General features: G+C 52.4%; 2 protein-coding genes across 4 annotated transcripts; one reads left to right on the top strand and one right to left on the bottom strand.

The window, feature by feature from the left end:
* The first annotated feature begins 5,313 nt into the window (after positions 1–5,313).
* fu (STKc_STK36 domain-containing protein fused) lies at positions 5,314–8,270 on the top strand. Of its 2 annotated transcripts, XR_004492133.2 has the most exons (9): positions 5,314–5,607; positions 5,749–5,862; positions 5,929–6,080; positions 6,146–6,325; positions 6,406–6,550; positions 6,649–7,459; positions 7,597–7,787; positions 7,869–8,043; positions 8,131–8,270. XR_004492133.2 is itself a non-coding variant. In XM_033483214.2 (8 exons), exons 1-8 carry the CDS (start codon positions 5,491–5,493, stop codon positions 7,911–7,913), a joined length of 1,755 nt encoding a protein of 584 aa, XP_033339105.1. In that variant the 5' UTR covers positions 5,314–5,490; the 3' UTR covers positions 7,914–8,058. The 2 variants fall into 2 exon arrangements, 1 of the variants encoding a protein (XP_033339105.1); XM_033483214.2 differs by lacking the exon at positions 8,131–8,270 and having other exon boundaries at positions 7,869–8,058.
* On the bottom strand, positions 8,059–12,285 carry LOC117227762 (seminal metalloprotease 1). 2 transcript variants are annotated; one of them, XM_033483284.2, is made up of 5 exons: positions 10,804–12,285; positions 9,024–9,212; positions 8,641–8,943; positions 8,446–8,579; positions 8,059–8,348 (listed from the first exon to the last, which is right to left on the bottom strand). In XM_033483284.2, the coding sequence occupies exons 1-5, from the start codon at positions 10,946–10,948 to the stop codon at positions 8,253–8,255; spliced, it is 867 nt and encodes a 288-aa protein (XP_033339175.2). In that variant the 5' UTR covers positions 10,949–12,285; the 3' UTR covers positions 8,059–8,252. The 2 variants fall into 2 exon arrangements, with proteins under 2 accessions (XP_033339175.2, XP_033339167.2); XM_033483276.2 differs by having other exon boundaries at positions 9,323–10,945.
* Between the last annotated feature and the right edge of the window lie 42 nt (positions 12,286–12,327).

The following is a 12,327-nucleotide window of genomic DNA, read 5'->3' as shown; positions in this document are numbered from 1 at the left end:
CCCTCCCGGTTGCATTCATCCGCGGAGATTTATGTCGTTGGCCCGCGCGAGAAAAAGGATACGAGAACCGGCCACTTTTACGATCGGTTCTGTTACAAAGTTGACTCTTTATGCCGACCCGGGCTGTCGGGAGCCACAAAGGAGGGAGAACAGGAAGACGCCTTTAAAGGAGCGAGGCGCGCGAACTTCGCGGCGGATCGGTCGTCCCGCGCAGCCGAGGCTGCCCCGCTACGTTCAACCCTTCTTGCCCGGCCGAACGACGTCGACGTTTTTTCGATCGTCGTCCACCGGAAGACGTTGCTTCCGTCTTCTCCGATCCGTCCCGAACGAGACATCGGTCGCGGCGCGCCGGGCCGACAATTTTCGAGGCGTCCCGCGCGATCTCGTCGACGAAAAAGTCAACGATCGATTTGAGCGCGACAAAGTCGTGCACCGTCGAGGGCAGCTAAAACTCGGCTCCGACGTTTTCGTTGAGAAAATCTCTGGATCGACTGCAGCCTCCCCCGTCCCATCGTCCTCGGCGCGGAGTCGAGAAAAATAACGGAAAAAGGAGGGGGGACGTTTTACAGCCTCGGTATCCTCGTCGAGCGAAGACAGCGTCTCAATAAGCTCGCGTGCTCGATCGTAAACTTCGATCGCGGAAAGGGTTTCTTTTTCCGTGGGCAATAATTTATGATAACCGGGGCCGCCGCGGAGAAGAACGAGCTCGCGTCGAGTCGTAACCGGATATCGTCTTACGAGCGGTGTAATTATTTTTCAACGAGGCCGAGTGGACGAGGAGAGGAGAAGAAAGGTGGAGAGAACGCGAGCGACGAGAGCCGCGAGCCGCGAGCAGAGCGGCGAGAGGAGAGAGGAGGAGAGCAGGAGAGGGCCGAGCGAGACCGGCGACGAGAGGGCGCGGCGGTCTCGCGCGAGATTTCGCGCTTCACCCCATAATTACGCGATCCTGAGAATTCATTAGCGCGTTAACCAGGTGCGAGCAGCATCGGCCGCCCCGATGGTCGAGGGAACGGAGAGAGCGAGCCGGCCTCGAGACCGAGCCTCGGGCAAAAAATTAATCCCATCGGATTAACCGGCCCGTTATAATTACCGAGTACCGTGTACGAAGCGTTAACGGCCGAGAGGATTTGCGAGGGCCGACCGAGCCTGCCCGAACGTTCGCGATACACGACCGGATTAATTAGGTTCCTCCTTTCGTTGCGCGCGCGCGCGCCTTCTTCCCCGAGGCCGAGACCGAGATCTCGAGGCTGAGGCCGAGGCGCGCCGTGTGCCCGGCATCGGGCTCTATTTGGATCGGACACGCGCCAAAATAATCTTTCCATCGGCACCGCGTCTCCTCGCGTTTATTCCATAGAAATACCGTTTCGAGAATTTTTGCGGGTACAGACGCGGTACGCGGGACGACGATCGAGTCCGTAACGCTTCGAGGAAGGGACGACATCCGGCGCGATATCCGGCCCCGATGGTCCACGTCCTCTCGTAAAATCGTACGTCCCGGCTCGGCCACCCGCGTTCGCGTTCTTCTTGCCGGAGACGGAGAGCTTTCGGCGCGGCGGAATAAAGAGTTTAGCGATCGATCGGCTTTTTATCGTGCGGATCGCGCGGCTCGCGGAGCGCGGATCGAGAGAGCCGAGCGCCGCGATGCTCGTGCGAGACGCGAGAGGAGAGAGAAGAGAGAGAGGAGAGCGCGCGGGCGAGCGGACTCGGGGGCCCGAACGATTTATGCCCGGCGACTTATTTGGCAGCATTGTTTACGGGCCAGGAAGCAGTTTGTCCCGGACACTCGGCTCCTTTTTTGCGATATAATTGCAGATTCTGCGCGTCCGCGCCGCCAGGGCGGTCCTTTTTTGCGGCGGATCTTTCTGTCCGAGCCCCGAGAAAGAGCCATAAGAAACTCGCACCGGCAAAGCGAGGAACGACGCGACCGTCCTCCGCCGTCCTCTCGCCCTTTCGTCCTTCCCCTCTTCGTCGCTGCGTCCCCGCGCTGTTCCTCTCGCCCGTCTTCGCAGCCGTACCACTTTATCGCAACGTCCGCCTTTTTCTACCGGCCGCGATATTTCCCTCTCCTCTTGCCGAGTCGCTTTTACGGTAGCTCGAAAACCGACGCGTCCCGATTCTCGTCCTTCTTCTTTCTTTCCTCGTCCGCGTCCTCCTTCTTCTCCTCGTCCACCCCTCCCAAGCTCGGCCGCCGCCCCCCGTCTCTACGGGACTCGCGGCTCCCGCGGCACCCACGGCTCCCACGGATCCTCGACTCGTCACCTTCGCCCCGGGCCTCCGATCGTTCGAATCGCGGGCCCGGGACAAAGGCGGAGAAAGTATGTACCCGGGCGGAATCGCGAGCCTTCCGAAACACGACGGTGTCCGACGCCAAGGACGCGGCGATAAAGAAATCGAACCCGTCGAAACCGCTGCAGCGGCGATCGAGGGCTCCGAGTCTCGAATCTCGAATCTCGAATCTCGGCGCTCGGTGCAGCGAGCCCGATTCGTCGACTCCTCGATTCCGTGAATCGAGTCGTTCGCTTTTTTTGCCGACGGACCGAAAGCAGGACGAATCGGGTCGCGAATCGATTTTCTTTCGTCCCTTGAACGGAACACGGCCGGTCTATATTTATGGACGACGCGCGCTGGGTTAAACTCGGCCTGATCGCGAGCTCGAACGACGCGTCCGTCGACATCCTTCGAATTTCGCTTCGTTTTATGCACTCGTAAACTAAACTCGCGCGCGAACGATGATCGCGTCGAGGTGAATTTATGCGACCGGTCGTTGTCGATGCGTTAACGAGGGCTATCGTCGTCGGCGAGCATGCCAAATTGACGTTATCCGATATACCGTGTACGACTCGGCTTCGAATCGCGGCGGTCTAATATTACGCTAATTAAGCTCCGTATTCGGCGAAGATGACATATCTTCCCCGATGTAATTGGAGCAAGATGTATTTACGCGACGGAACCTATCATCTTCTCGCCGTTCATCGGGCCCGATCGACTCGATGATAATTGACGCGCGCGCGCGCGCGCGTAATAACGGACGGCGCGCAAAGTAATTAAGACCGAGCCCGCGAATTTATCAAGATCGTCTCGGGACATGGTATTAACGCCGCGCCGAGACGCCTAGCGCGCGGACATGCAAAACCGATACGTTGATCGGCGTATCGGCGATCTTGACTCGAGTCGAACGTTCCGTTAAAACGAGAACACCGAATTAAATTTGCTTTCGATCGATAAATTCAACGCGATCGCGTAAATCGTGCAACGATTTCATCGGGATACTCCAAGTCTAGAAGATACGAAAGAATTTCTAGCCCGAGGAAAACGCGTAGAAACGAATGGACGGATAACGATCGATGGAAAGAGTCGGCGGATCGACCGTGGCAGGAAATTGACGCGCGGCCGCGCAACCTGCGCTCCCGAGGGGAACCCTTGGGACGAGATCGCGCGTTCCCGCCTTTGCGGAGAAGCGAAGCCATAAATTCGCGCGGCGCGGCGCGTCGCGTCGCCGACAAAAGGATCCGATAGCGGCAAAACTTGCAGAAAACCCTTTTTATCTGCATCCACCGAGTACGGTAACGCAAGACCCGTCGTTGAAACGATACGAATCCGACACGGATGCCGATGATTTCATCGGACAGCGAAACGTTGCGGAAAAGATCGCGTTCGCGGCGAATACCCGAACCCCGTTGCAGAATTTTCCAACGTACGATCGAGGACGCGTTGCGATTTCGAGTTGTTCCAAGTTTTCGATTCGAGCGAATTATTCGAAGAATTATTGTATCGTTTATCGCTTTCAGAATCTCGCAGTTTTCTGTCTCGTCGATCAAATCCGAGGGCAATTGGTGCAATTTCGACGAATAAACGTAAAGCGACGTCGAGGAGAATCGAACGAGGAGATCGCAACGATCGAAAGTGCTTTGGTTGTTTCATCTTCGGAGAACGGGGATACATTTTAAAATTATTTAGACGCATCGCGATAAATCGAACACGGTACACGGTTCGATCGAAATCGAATCGAATTATGATACTTCGGTCTCGTATCGGTGCGCGAGGTCGATTTAGGATAACTACTCGGCGAAAGGTGGTGCCATCCGTGGCAGAATGCCGAACCTTGTCCGACGGCTTCGAGCTTCGAGATTTCGCCGCGCGCGTCGCTACGATTTGTCCAAGAGATATCGATACGATCGATCGACCGACCGATCGATCGATCGAGTATACTGCGCAAAGTCGACTCGCAATATCTCTTGGAAAATGGTGGAACCGATTTGAAAATCAAACCAACGATATGTAGATAGCGTATAGAGTACAGAGTTTAATAACGATGAATTTCTGCTCTACTCGGTGGCCCGAAGGGCGTACGCTCCGAGTCTTTCGCGATCAAGAAACAACGAAACGAATCTCGATCTGGATCTGGATTACGAATACCGATTCGATTCGGCAATTTTCCGTATCTCCGAACGCTACGTATCGTACTACGAGCGTTTCGGACGAAGCGCCGAGAACGAGATCGTATTTTCCCATTAAAATGACTCGTTAAATTCGAAATATGAATCGTACGAAACAATCCGCGAATATCTCGGTAAAGAGCGATCGAGCAAAACATATTTCCCGTGAAAGAGCTTACATATTTCCCGTGATAATGCTGGAATTCTGCAAAACATTGCAACGTCGGATTTCCAATAGCGCTACCCTCGATGATTCGTTAGCGTCGCGTTCCAACGATTAGATTAATTATGTATAAAAAGCAAATTATTGACCACTCGTAAATAACACGTCCGATGCGATGCCAGTGTCGTAGAACCAATGGAATGGCGCATCGTAGTTTGGGAAATCGACGATAGGCGACGCTGCGGAAGAATTCTTGCGGGGGACTGCGCGGTGACCTGCGCACCGCTATTTCTCTATGCGTACGTAATACACGTGTATATCGAACATAGCATCGTCCCTTCATAGTTGACTTTTATATCCATGGTTAACGTTTAAACCGGTGTCAATTCATATCAATGATCTATTATTATACTATATTAATTTGATATTAATTAATTATCGAACCAACGAATAAATTCTTTCCGCGTTTCGCGTACGCTCTGGCAAGATTGATTATAAATCGATCGCTCGTCGGTAAGCAACGCGATGGCAGTTGAATTAATATTTACAAGGTGGTAAACATTTGATCGACGTTATTCGTTAACTTGATCGATATTCAAAATTGTCGATCAAATAGAAAATCTCGTTTATCCGCATCCGCCACATTTTACTTCGGCATCTACCGCTACGCGGCGATAGTGCGGCACGGTCCAAAACGAGGCTGACGTGGACGAAACATTGAATCTGCGCGTTTATGTTCGTGTTCACGTTTGTGTTTACGTTTGCGCTCGCAAGGCGCGTGTAAATACGATCTTTCTTGTCAATTGTTCTTTCTAACCTGACAGGGATGTATCGTTGCGCGCGTTATTAGAAGTTTCTGATTTGATTTTAGCGTTACGCAGGTATAGAACGATGGCGCTCGGGGCATATACAGCATGCGAATTGGTTGGCGAAGGTTCGTTCGGACAAGTGTTCAAAGCTAAACGATACTTCGACGGTGAAACGGTAGCTATTAAAGCTGTTCAAAAGGTAAGGAAACATTGACGTTCGATCCTTTCGTTTCTGACTCCTCCGATATCTCGTTTCTACAACGTTCGTACACGCATTGTATCCGTTCGTATCGTTCGTATCGTTCGTGTCGGTGATCGTATCGCGCGAACGATCGTACAGCATGGAAGATCGAACGACGAACTGAAAAGTTTGCGTCAAGAATGGGAGATCCAACGCGAGCTTCAACATCCAAATATAGTGCCGATATATGGATGCTACGAGAATAAAACCGAGGTACGGACACGCGAGTTCGCAACGAGTGCGTTTGAATTGTGACGCGGAAACAAATCTTTCTTTCAGATATGGGTTGAAACGGAATACGTGGCCAAAGACTTGCACAAGGTGTTGAAGACTAGTAAAAATTGCAGACTGTCCATCGAAAGAACTCAAGCGATAACGTGCGATCTGGTCTCCGCGTTGTATTACTTGCACTCCAAGGGAATATTGCACAGGTTCGTTAATTCGTATCTTCGTTCGATGTCTAATAATTTCGCCAACGAATGGTTTTATTTCGCAGGGACATTAAACCGCAAAACGTATTGATCAAGCAGAACGGACAAGCGATGCTGTGCGACTTTGGTTTCGCCCGCAGCATGCAAACGGGCACACGGGTATTGACTTCCATAAAAGGAACGCCGTTGTACATGGCCCCGGAGCTTATAGAGGAACAGCCTTACGATCACAACGTGGATTTATGGTGAACCGGCTCGCGTCGCACGTAGAAATATTCGACGTTGCGCGCGCGCGCGCTCGTATACGAATCCTTTTTGCTTCCAGGTCGCTCGGCTGTATCGTGTTCGAGATAGTTACCGGTGCGCCACCTTTCAATACAAATTCGATTTTACACTTGATCAGATTGATAAGAGACGTACGGATAAAGTGGCCAGATTTTATTTCCGATAGCTGCAAGAGTTTCCTACAGGTCGTAATCAATTTTAATACTAGCAACGCTTCGATATCAAAGATTCTCCGTTTTTTCGTTCAAACTGACGTTCCGATGATACGCGTTTGCAAACACAGAGACTACTGCAGAAGGATCCGTCGCGAAGGTTGACGTGGCCCGCCCTTTTGGTGGATCCATTCGTGAAGGACGGAGTCCTGATAATCGACGGAGACGCGAACAACGCGTCGCTAGCGACGAAGAACGATTTAACGAAAGACGACTCCGTACCGCGAAACAACAGTTTATCCGATTGGAATCCAACGATGGTCGAAAGTAATATCGAAAACGAAGAATGGATCGCGTTCTTGCAGAAATCTATGGAGGAAATCATGGACGGCGAAATGGATTCGTTGCTGCAACAAAATTGTGTCTCGGTATTCGTGTCACCGCTGAGAAATCCACGGGCCAGTTGTCGAGTCGTGAAATACGTAGCTTGTCTTCTCTCGTTACCATTCGTCGTCTCGAACGGTCAGCCGAAAGACTGTCTCTCGAAAATCGAGAAAATATATTTGGACGTTTGGGTCGTACCGAATCTTGTGTTCGCACTGAAACTTTTCATGTTCAAGGAGTCCCGTAATACGAACAAGACCTGTAAATCTGGGAACACGGATAGCAGTCTCGCGACCAATTGGAACGCGAACCGCCTCGAAACCCTGGAACACGCGATACTTTTGCTTTGCAGGCTAATTCACAATCAGCAGAGATTTCTGGCTCAGTTTTGCGACGCGATCTATCTCGTCGATGGAATCGAGTTTCTAAAAGAATTGTTAAAATTGAGGGAGGAACGGATTCTCGGTAATCTCGTTGCGATTTTTAACGAAATACTGCGATCTCAGCCCGAAAACGCGAATCTAGTGAAAACCGTTGTTCTAATCTGGGATAAACCGGGTAAGCAGGAACGCGTCGCGCGAGGCAAAACGAATTCGCGATTCGCGATTCGCGCTATTCGTTTCACCTCGTGCCGAACGTCGGAACGTTCGACTCTCGCGACTCGAGATCGAATCACCTTTTCGATCTTTCGACAGAGGACGCAGCGGTGATGCTTTGCCGCCTCGTAGCGGCCTCGGACGACGTAACAGCCGCAAGATGTTGCCGTTTGATCCGACTGCTGGGCGGATGTTTTCGCACGACATTGGAAAGCGTATGGTCGAACGTGTTGAACGTCGGTATACTGAGTGCGAAAACGTTGAACGACATCGGTCCAGAGTTTCCCGAAGTAAGCGACACAGGATCGATTTCTCTCGATTTCGATTCGAATCCGAATTCCGGCGAGTTCGAACGGTCTGTCGATTTTCAGACCGGCGACGAGACGAGGGCACTTTCCGCGATCGAAGATCGATGAATCCTATCGCGAGGGACAACGCCAACCACCGCGAAGCAGAGCCATTGTCCATCGATTCCTGCAATTTTCTCACGATTTTCCGTTCGAGCTCGGTATCTTCGTTTGTACAGAAAAAAGGATTAAAGAAAAAGTATCTTTTTAAAAATATGGTTTTTTCGTCTTCTCGGCGATGCAACGAATCGAGCATTTTATTATCCGACATTTCATTGACTGACAGAGAAAACGGAGAAGACAGCGGCGGCGTATAGAGGCATCGGAGGGAACGAAAGTAACGTTCGATCCCGTCGTGGAAGAAAAGTGCGAAAGAAAGGGATCTCTCGTTCACGGGTTCCCGTTGCGTCATCGGTTGCGACACTCTTCCTCGTACATCGCTCGCAACTTGAGCACGTCCTTCTCGCTAAGACCCTTTCGTTGCCCGAGCTTCGCTCCTTTTTCCTGCGTAACAAGTAAGTGCATCGTACCTCGTCTATATTATTCGGAACGCGTCGACCAGCCGGTACAGCGTAGCGTGTACACACGATGTTGTACATACTTTTGGAGTAATGGTCGGTTCGCCGTTTTTCGAAAACGCGTGAGAACTGTAGTGCATCACGCTGGCGTAGTCGTAGCCGATCCCGTAATCGGTAACGGTCCGATTGTCGTATTTGTTGAAATTGTGTTCTTTGCCTGGAAACGGAGCGAAGGATGGGACGACGGAGGGGAGGACGGCCGAAATGATCTTACTCACCTGGTTTCACGTTCGTCCAATTTATAACGACCCACCGGTCGCGATCCGCCGCGCTCTGTTGGTGATAAAAGCCCAGCGCGTGCATCAATTCGTGAACGATCACGCCGTGGTGCACGCATCCTGGACTTTGTAAATTCAATACTTGCCCGCGATCGTGTCGACCGACCAAAGACCAACACCCGGACGTTTTCCCTTCGATCGCGACGTAGTCGACGTCCGTCTTCTCGTAAGGTCGGAAACGTATGCACGTGCTCTCGTGGTACTCGTCCATGGCGCGTTCGATCAGCTCGATCTCTTCTTCGTCTGCGAACGCGACGCGCAACCGTGAAACGACGAAACGTCGAATCCTGTTTAGGGATCGATCGACGAAAGCATCCAATTACCGAAATCTTCTTCCTTTATATGGTACGGTACTATTCCGGCGGGCCAACGGGACGCGGTCTTGACCAAACCGTTCTTCGATTCGACGTCTCCTTCCTCCGACGGGTACAGCATTATGTCTCCTTCGAACAGGCCGCTCAGTTCCCAGAGATTCTCCCTGTCCTCCCTCGACCAAGACTGTATACGGTTTGCTGTCGCGAACAAAGGATGTAACGGTACAACGCGTTCCGAACAGAACAGATTTCGCCTAGGTAGAAAGAGATTCGTCGTCGATCGATCGATCGATCTCGCGTTCGTTTACCAATGATTCGATGCGCGTGCGTTTCGTCGAAGATGCCTCGGTGCTTCGGAGTCGGTGGAACCACCGGTACGTCGCCTCGTACCGTCGTCGAAGTTACCGTCGCAACCGATAGCAAGAAGACCGACAAGGAGAAGGACGATAACGATAACGTCGACCGCGTCGACGCGACATTTTTCTCGACGATTCCAAATTTCATATTGCTCCGGCGAAAGAGAGTCGGGGAAGAAGCAAACTGCACGCTATATACGAGCGTACGAAAAGCAAACGACTCGCCGAATCGTTATATAGCCACGAAAATGCTCGCGTTCGAAGCATTTAACATCCGCTCCACGTATCCTGTTATCGACCGTTCCTCGACGAAACTCGTTTGCGGCCGATACAGTCGAATCGCGTGCATCGTCGTCGTATTCGGTTTCCGTCGAACCTGTAAACCGCGAAACAACGTTTCCTCTCTCTCTTCCCTTTTACCGTTTTCCATTTTTCGCTCCCCCACGGAGAAACGACGGATCTTCGTTCGTGTCCCCGCCGCGGTAGACCGCTCGCATATTCGACCGGACGAACAAACATTTTTCTTATCGTCGGGGCAAACGGTAATTTCTAACGACCGAAGCGATATCCATCGCTCTCGTTGATTTCGTTCCATGGCATAGTTCTCCACGCGCGACGCGTCGTCGTCGTCGTCGATATGCAAATTCATAGAATAATAACGACGGAGAGATCGCGACGCGAATATCAACTTGGCTTTTTATTCGTCTTATCTATTCGTGCTCGGCGGCGTATGTTTCGGCCGATAGTCGACGCGGTCGGGGCACGGCTTCGTCGTCGGAAGTTTCTTTTCGAAGAAAATTCCCGACCTCCGTCGTATCGTGCTTCGAGCCGTAGCCGGGTTGTCCGTCGCGGCTACGGCGAGCGACGGACGGACGAACGGAAGGTATCGCATGGATTCGTATCCGCGAATCGCCGACTCCGAATTCTCGAGACAGCCGGAGATCGCGGTATCGGACGTCGGATTGCGTCGACTATGTAGGTCAAAATGGTTCGGCACTCGGCCATACAGCTTGGCACGCGGGCGTACCGCGTCGTCTCGTCGAGCGTCCGGCGTTCGGTTTCCTAACTCGTATCGGAGAAAGAAGACGCGGGAGAGACGCTGCGGAGAATTCGGAACGATGGATATTGATAAATGGAAAAATGCGCGTTGCGCTTGATAAATCTTCACCGAAACAGCACCGAAAGCAGGGTCAACGACCCACCTGTTCCAGATTCGGGTGGCTCGACGTAGCCTAAATTCTAACCGGACCCGTTGAAACCGCGATCGGAGAGAATGGTTGTTTCGCGTTCGTAACATCGAACGCGCATTTGACCGACGGTTCCGAATCGTATCGTATCGTATGGAACCGAAGTTTCCTTTCGTAAACGTGGATCGCGAGATCGCGCGTTCGATCGACACGACGATAGTCATCTTTTTACTTCTTATACCGTACCGTTGTACCCGAAACAACTACGACGATCGATGGTAACAACGGCAACGACGACAAAGACATCGGACGCGTGCTCGACGAACGTCGAGCGCGTCGCCGCTGGTGCTCCCTCGTGAACCACTGACCCACTGGGGCCATATGGAAACATCGGGACTCGGGACCGTCTCGAGCCTCGAGACGAGAATGTATTTCGGTAGCGGGTACATTGACCAAAAACCGATGTTCCTTCGCGGTTCGATGACCCCCTTCGGCCAGCCTCCTCCAGGCCCGTCCTATCTCGTTCTCTACTTTCAATTCCGTCTCTGTCGCCTCGAGCATCGACTGCCCGTACTCGTATCGCGCTCTCATCATCCCCCTTTACGTACTTTCTATTCTTTCGAGCGGCCGCCGCGAAACGGATAACGTTCGATTTACGCGGCACCTTGCTCGCGACGAACGTTTTCGAGAATATCTTTTGATCGCGACACGGAGCAGTCTTGTTCGCGATCCGACGACCGCGGCTCGTCGACGTCGAACGATATCGTTCGGTTGGCGAGCTTCGTAGCAGCGAGACGGCGAAAAATTCGATCGGTAGGAGGAAAACGAACGCGTACCGAACGGTACGTGCGAGTATGCGACTACCGGGCCGTTATCTAGCGAGTAGCGGATCGTTCGCGACGACATCTTCCCTTTCGCGAATCGTCGAAACGGTCCCTCCTCGTCCGTTTTCGTTGGCGTCGTCTTTCATTTTTTCGTTTTTCTATTCTCGTTTCTTCCACATCTTCCTTTCTTTCTTTCCACCCGTTGGACCGAAGTCCTTTCTTCGTCCAGGTCGACGTTCGATCGAAAATTTGTATCCGACACGCGGCATTGGAACACCGTCGGTCGAGTTTTTACGCGTCTCTCCTTTTTCTTCGCTCTCTCTCGCGCATCCCCTAGGTATCCCCCGATCGACCGCCTTCCCGTCGCGCGTTCTCGGTTCGCCTTCCTGTACGTCTCGTTTGTTCGCGAGTAACGAGTATTTCCAAGCTCTCGCGTCGGTCATACACCTGTAAGAGTGAAAGTGTCCTCCATCCCCACCAAAATTTGTGCCGCATAACCACGGTTGCGGATGCCGCCGTGTCGCCTCGCCTCGCCTCGCCTCGCCTCGCTGGGTCGCCATGCCACCGTATCACCGTGCCGCGCCAAAACGAACCGAATCTCGTCGCTCCAACGTTACGATTATACATCCATATTCATCCATCGTCCGCATCTTCCCGTATTCGTAGAATATTATGCGGTATACGGTACCGGCGCATCCGTACCGGTCGACGGGGCGCTGCCGCGACAGTCTGCCTCGCCGCCGGTGCCTCTCTCGTTATTCGTTCGTCCATCGATAGCGTAATTGGCGCAATTTCGATTTTCAACCTCGAACGGAATCGAACGCGGCCGATGGGATTGCCGAGGGTCGAATTCGAAAAACGAACGTGGCACGAGATGAAACGAAGATGCGCGCGTGCATCTACGTACGCGTACGCGCGTATAGGAATTTCTATCGGCCTATCGACT

This window comes from Megalopta genalis, chromosome 4 (genome assembly GCF_051020955.1).
Source record: "Megalopta genalis isolate 19385.01 chromosome 4, iyMegGena1_principal, whole genome shotgun sequence".
NCBI lineage: Eukaryota > Metazoa > Arthropoda > Insecta > Hymenoptera > Halictidae > Megalopta > Megalopta genalis.
Note: the sequence above shows the minus strand (reverse complement) of the source record. Positions and strands in the feature narration are given on the sequence as shown.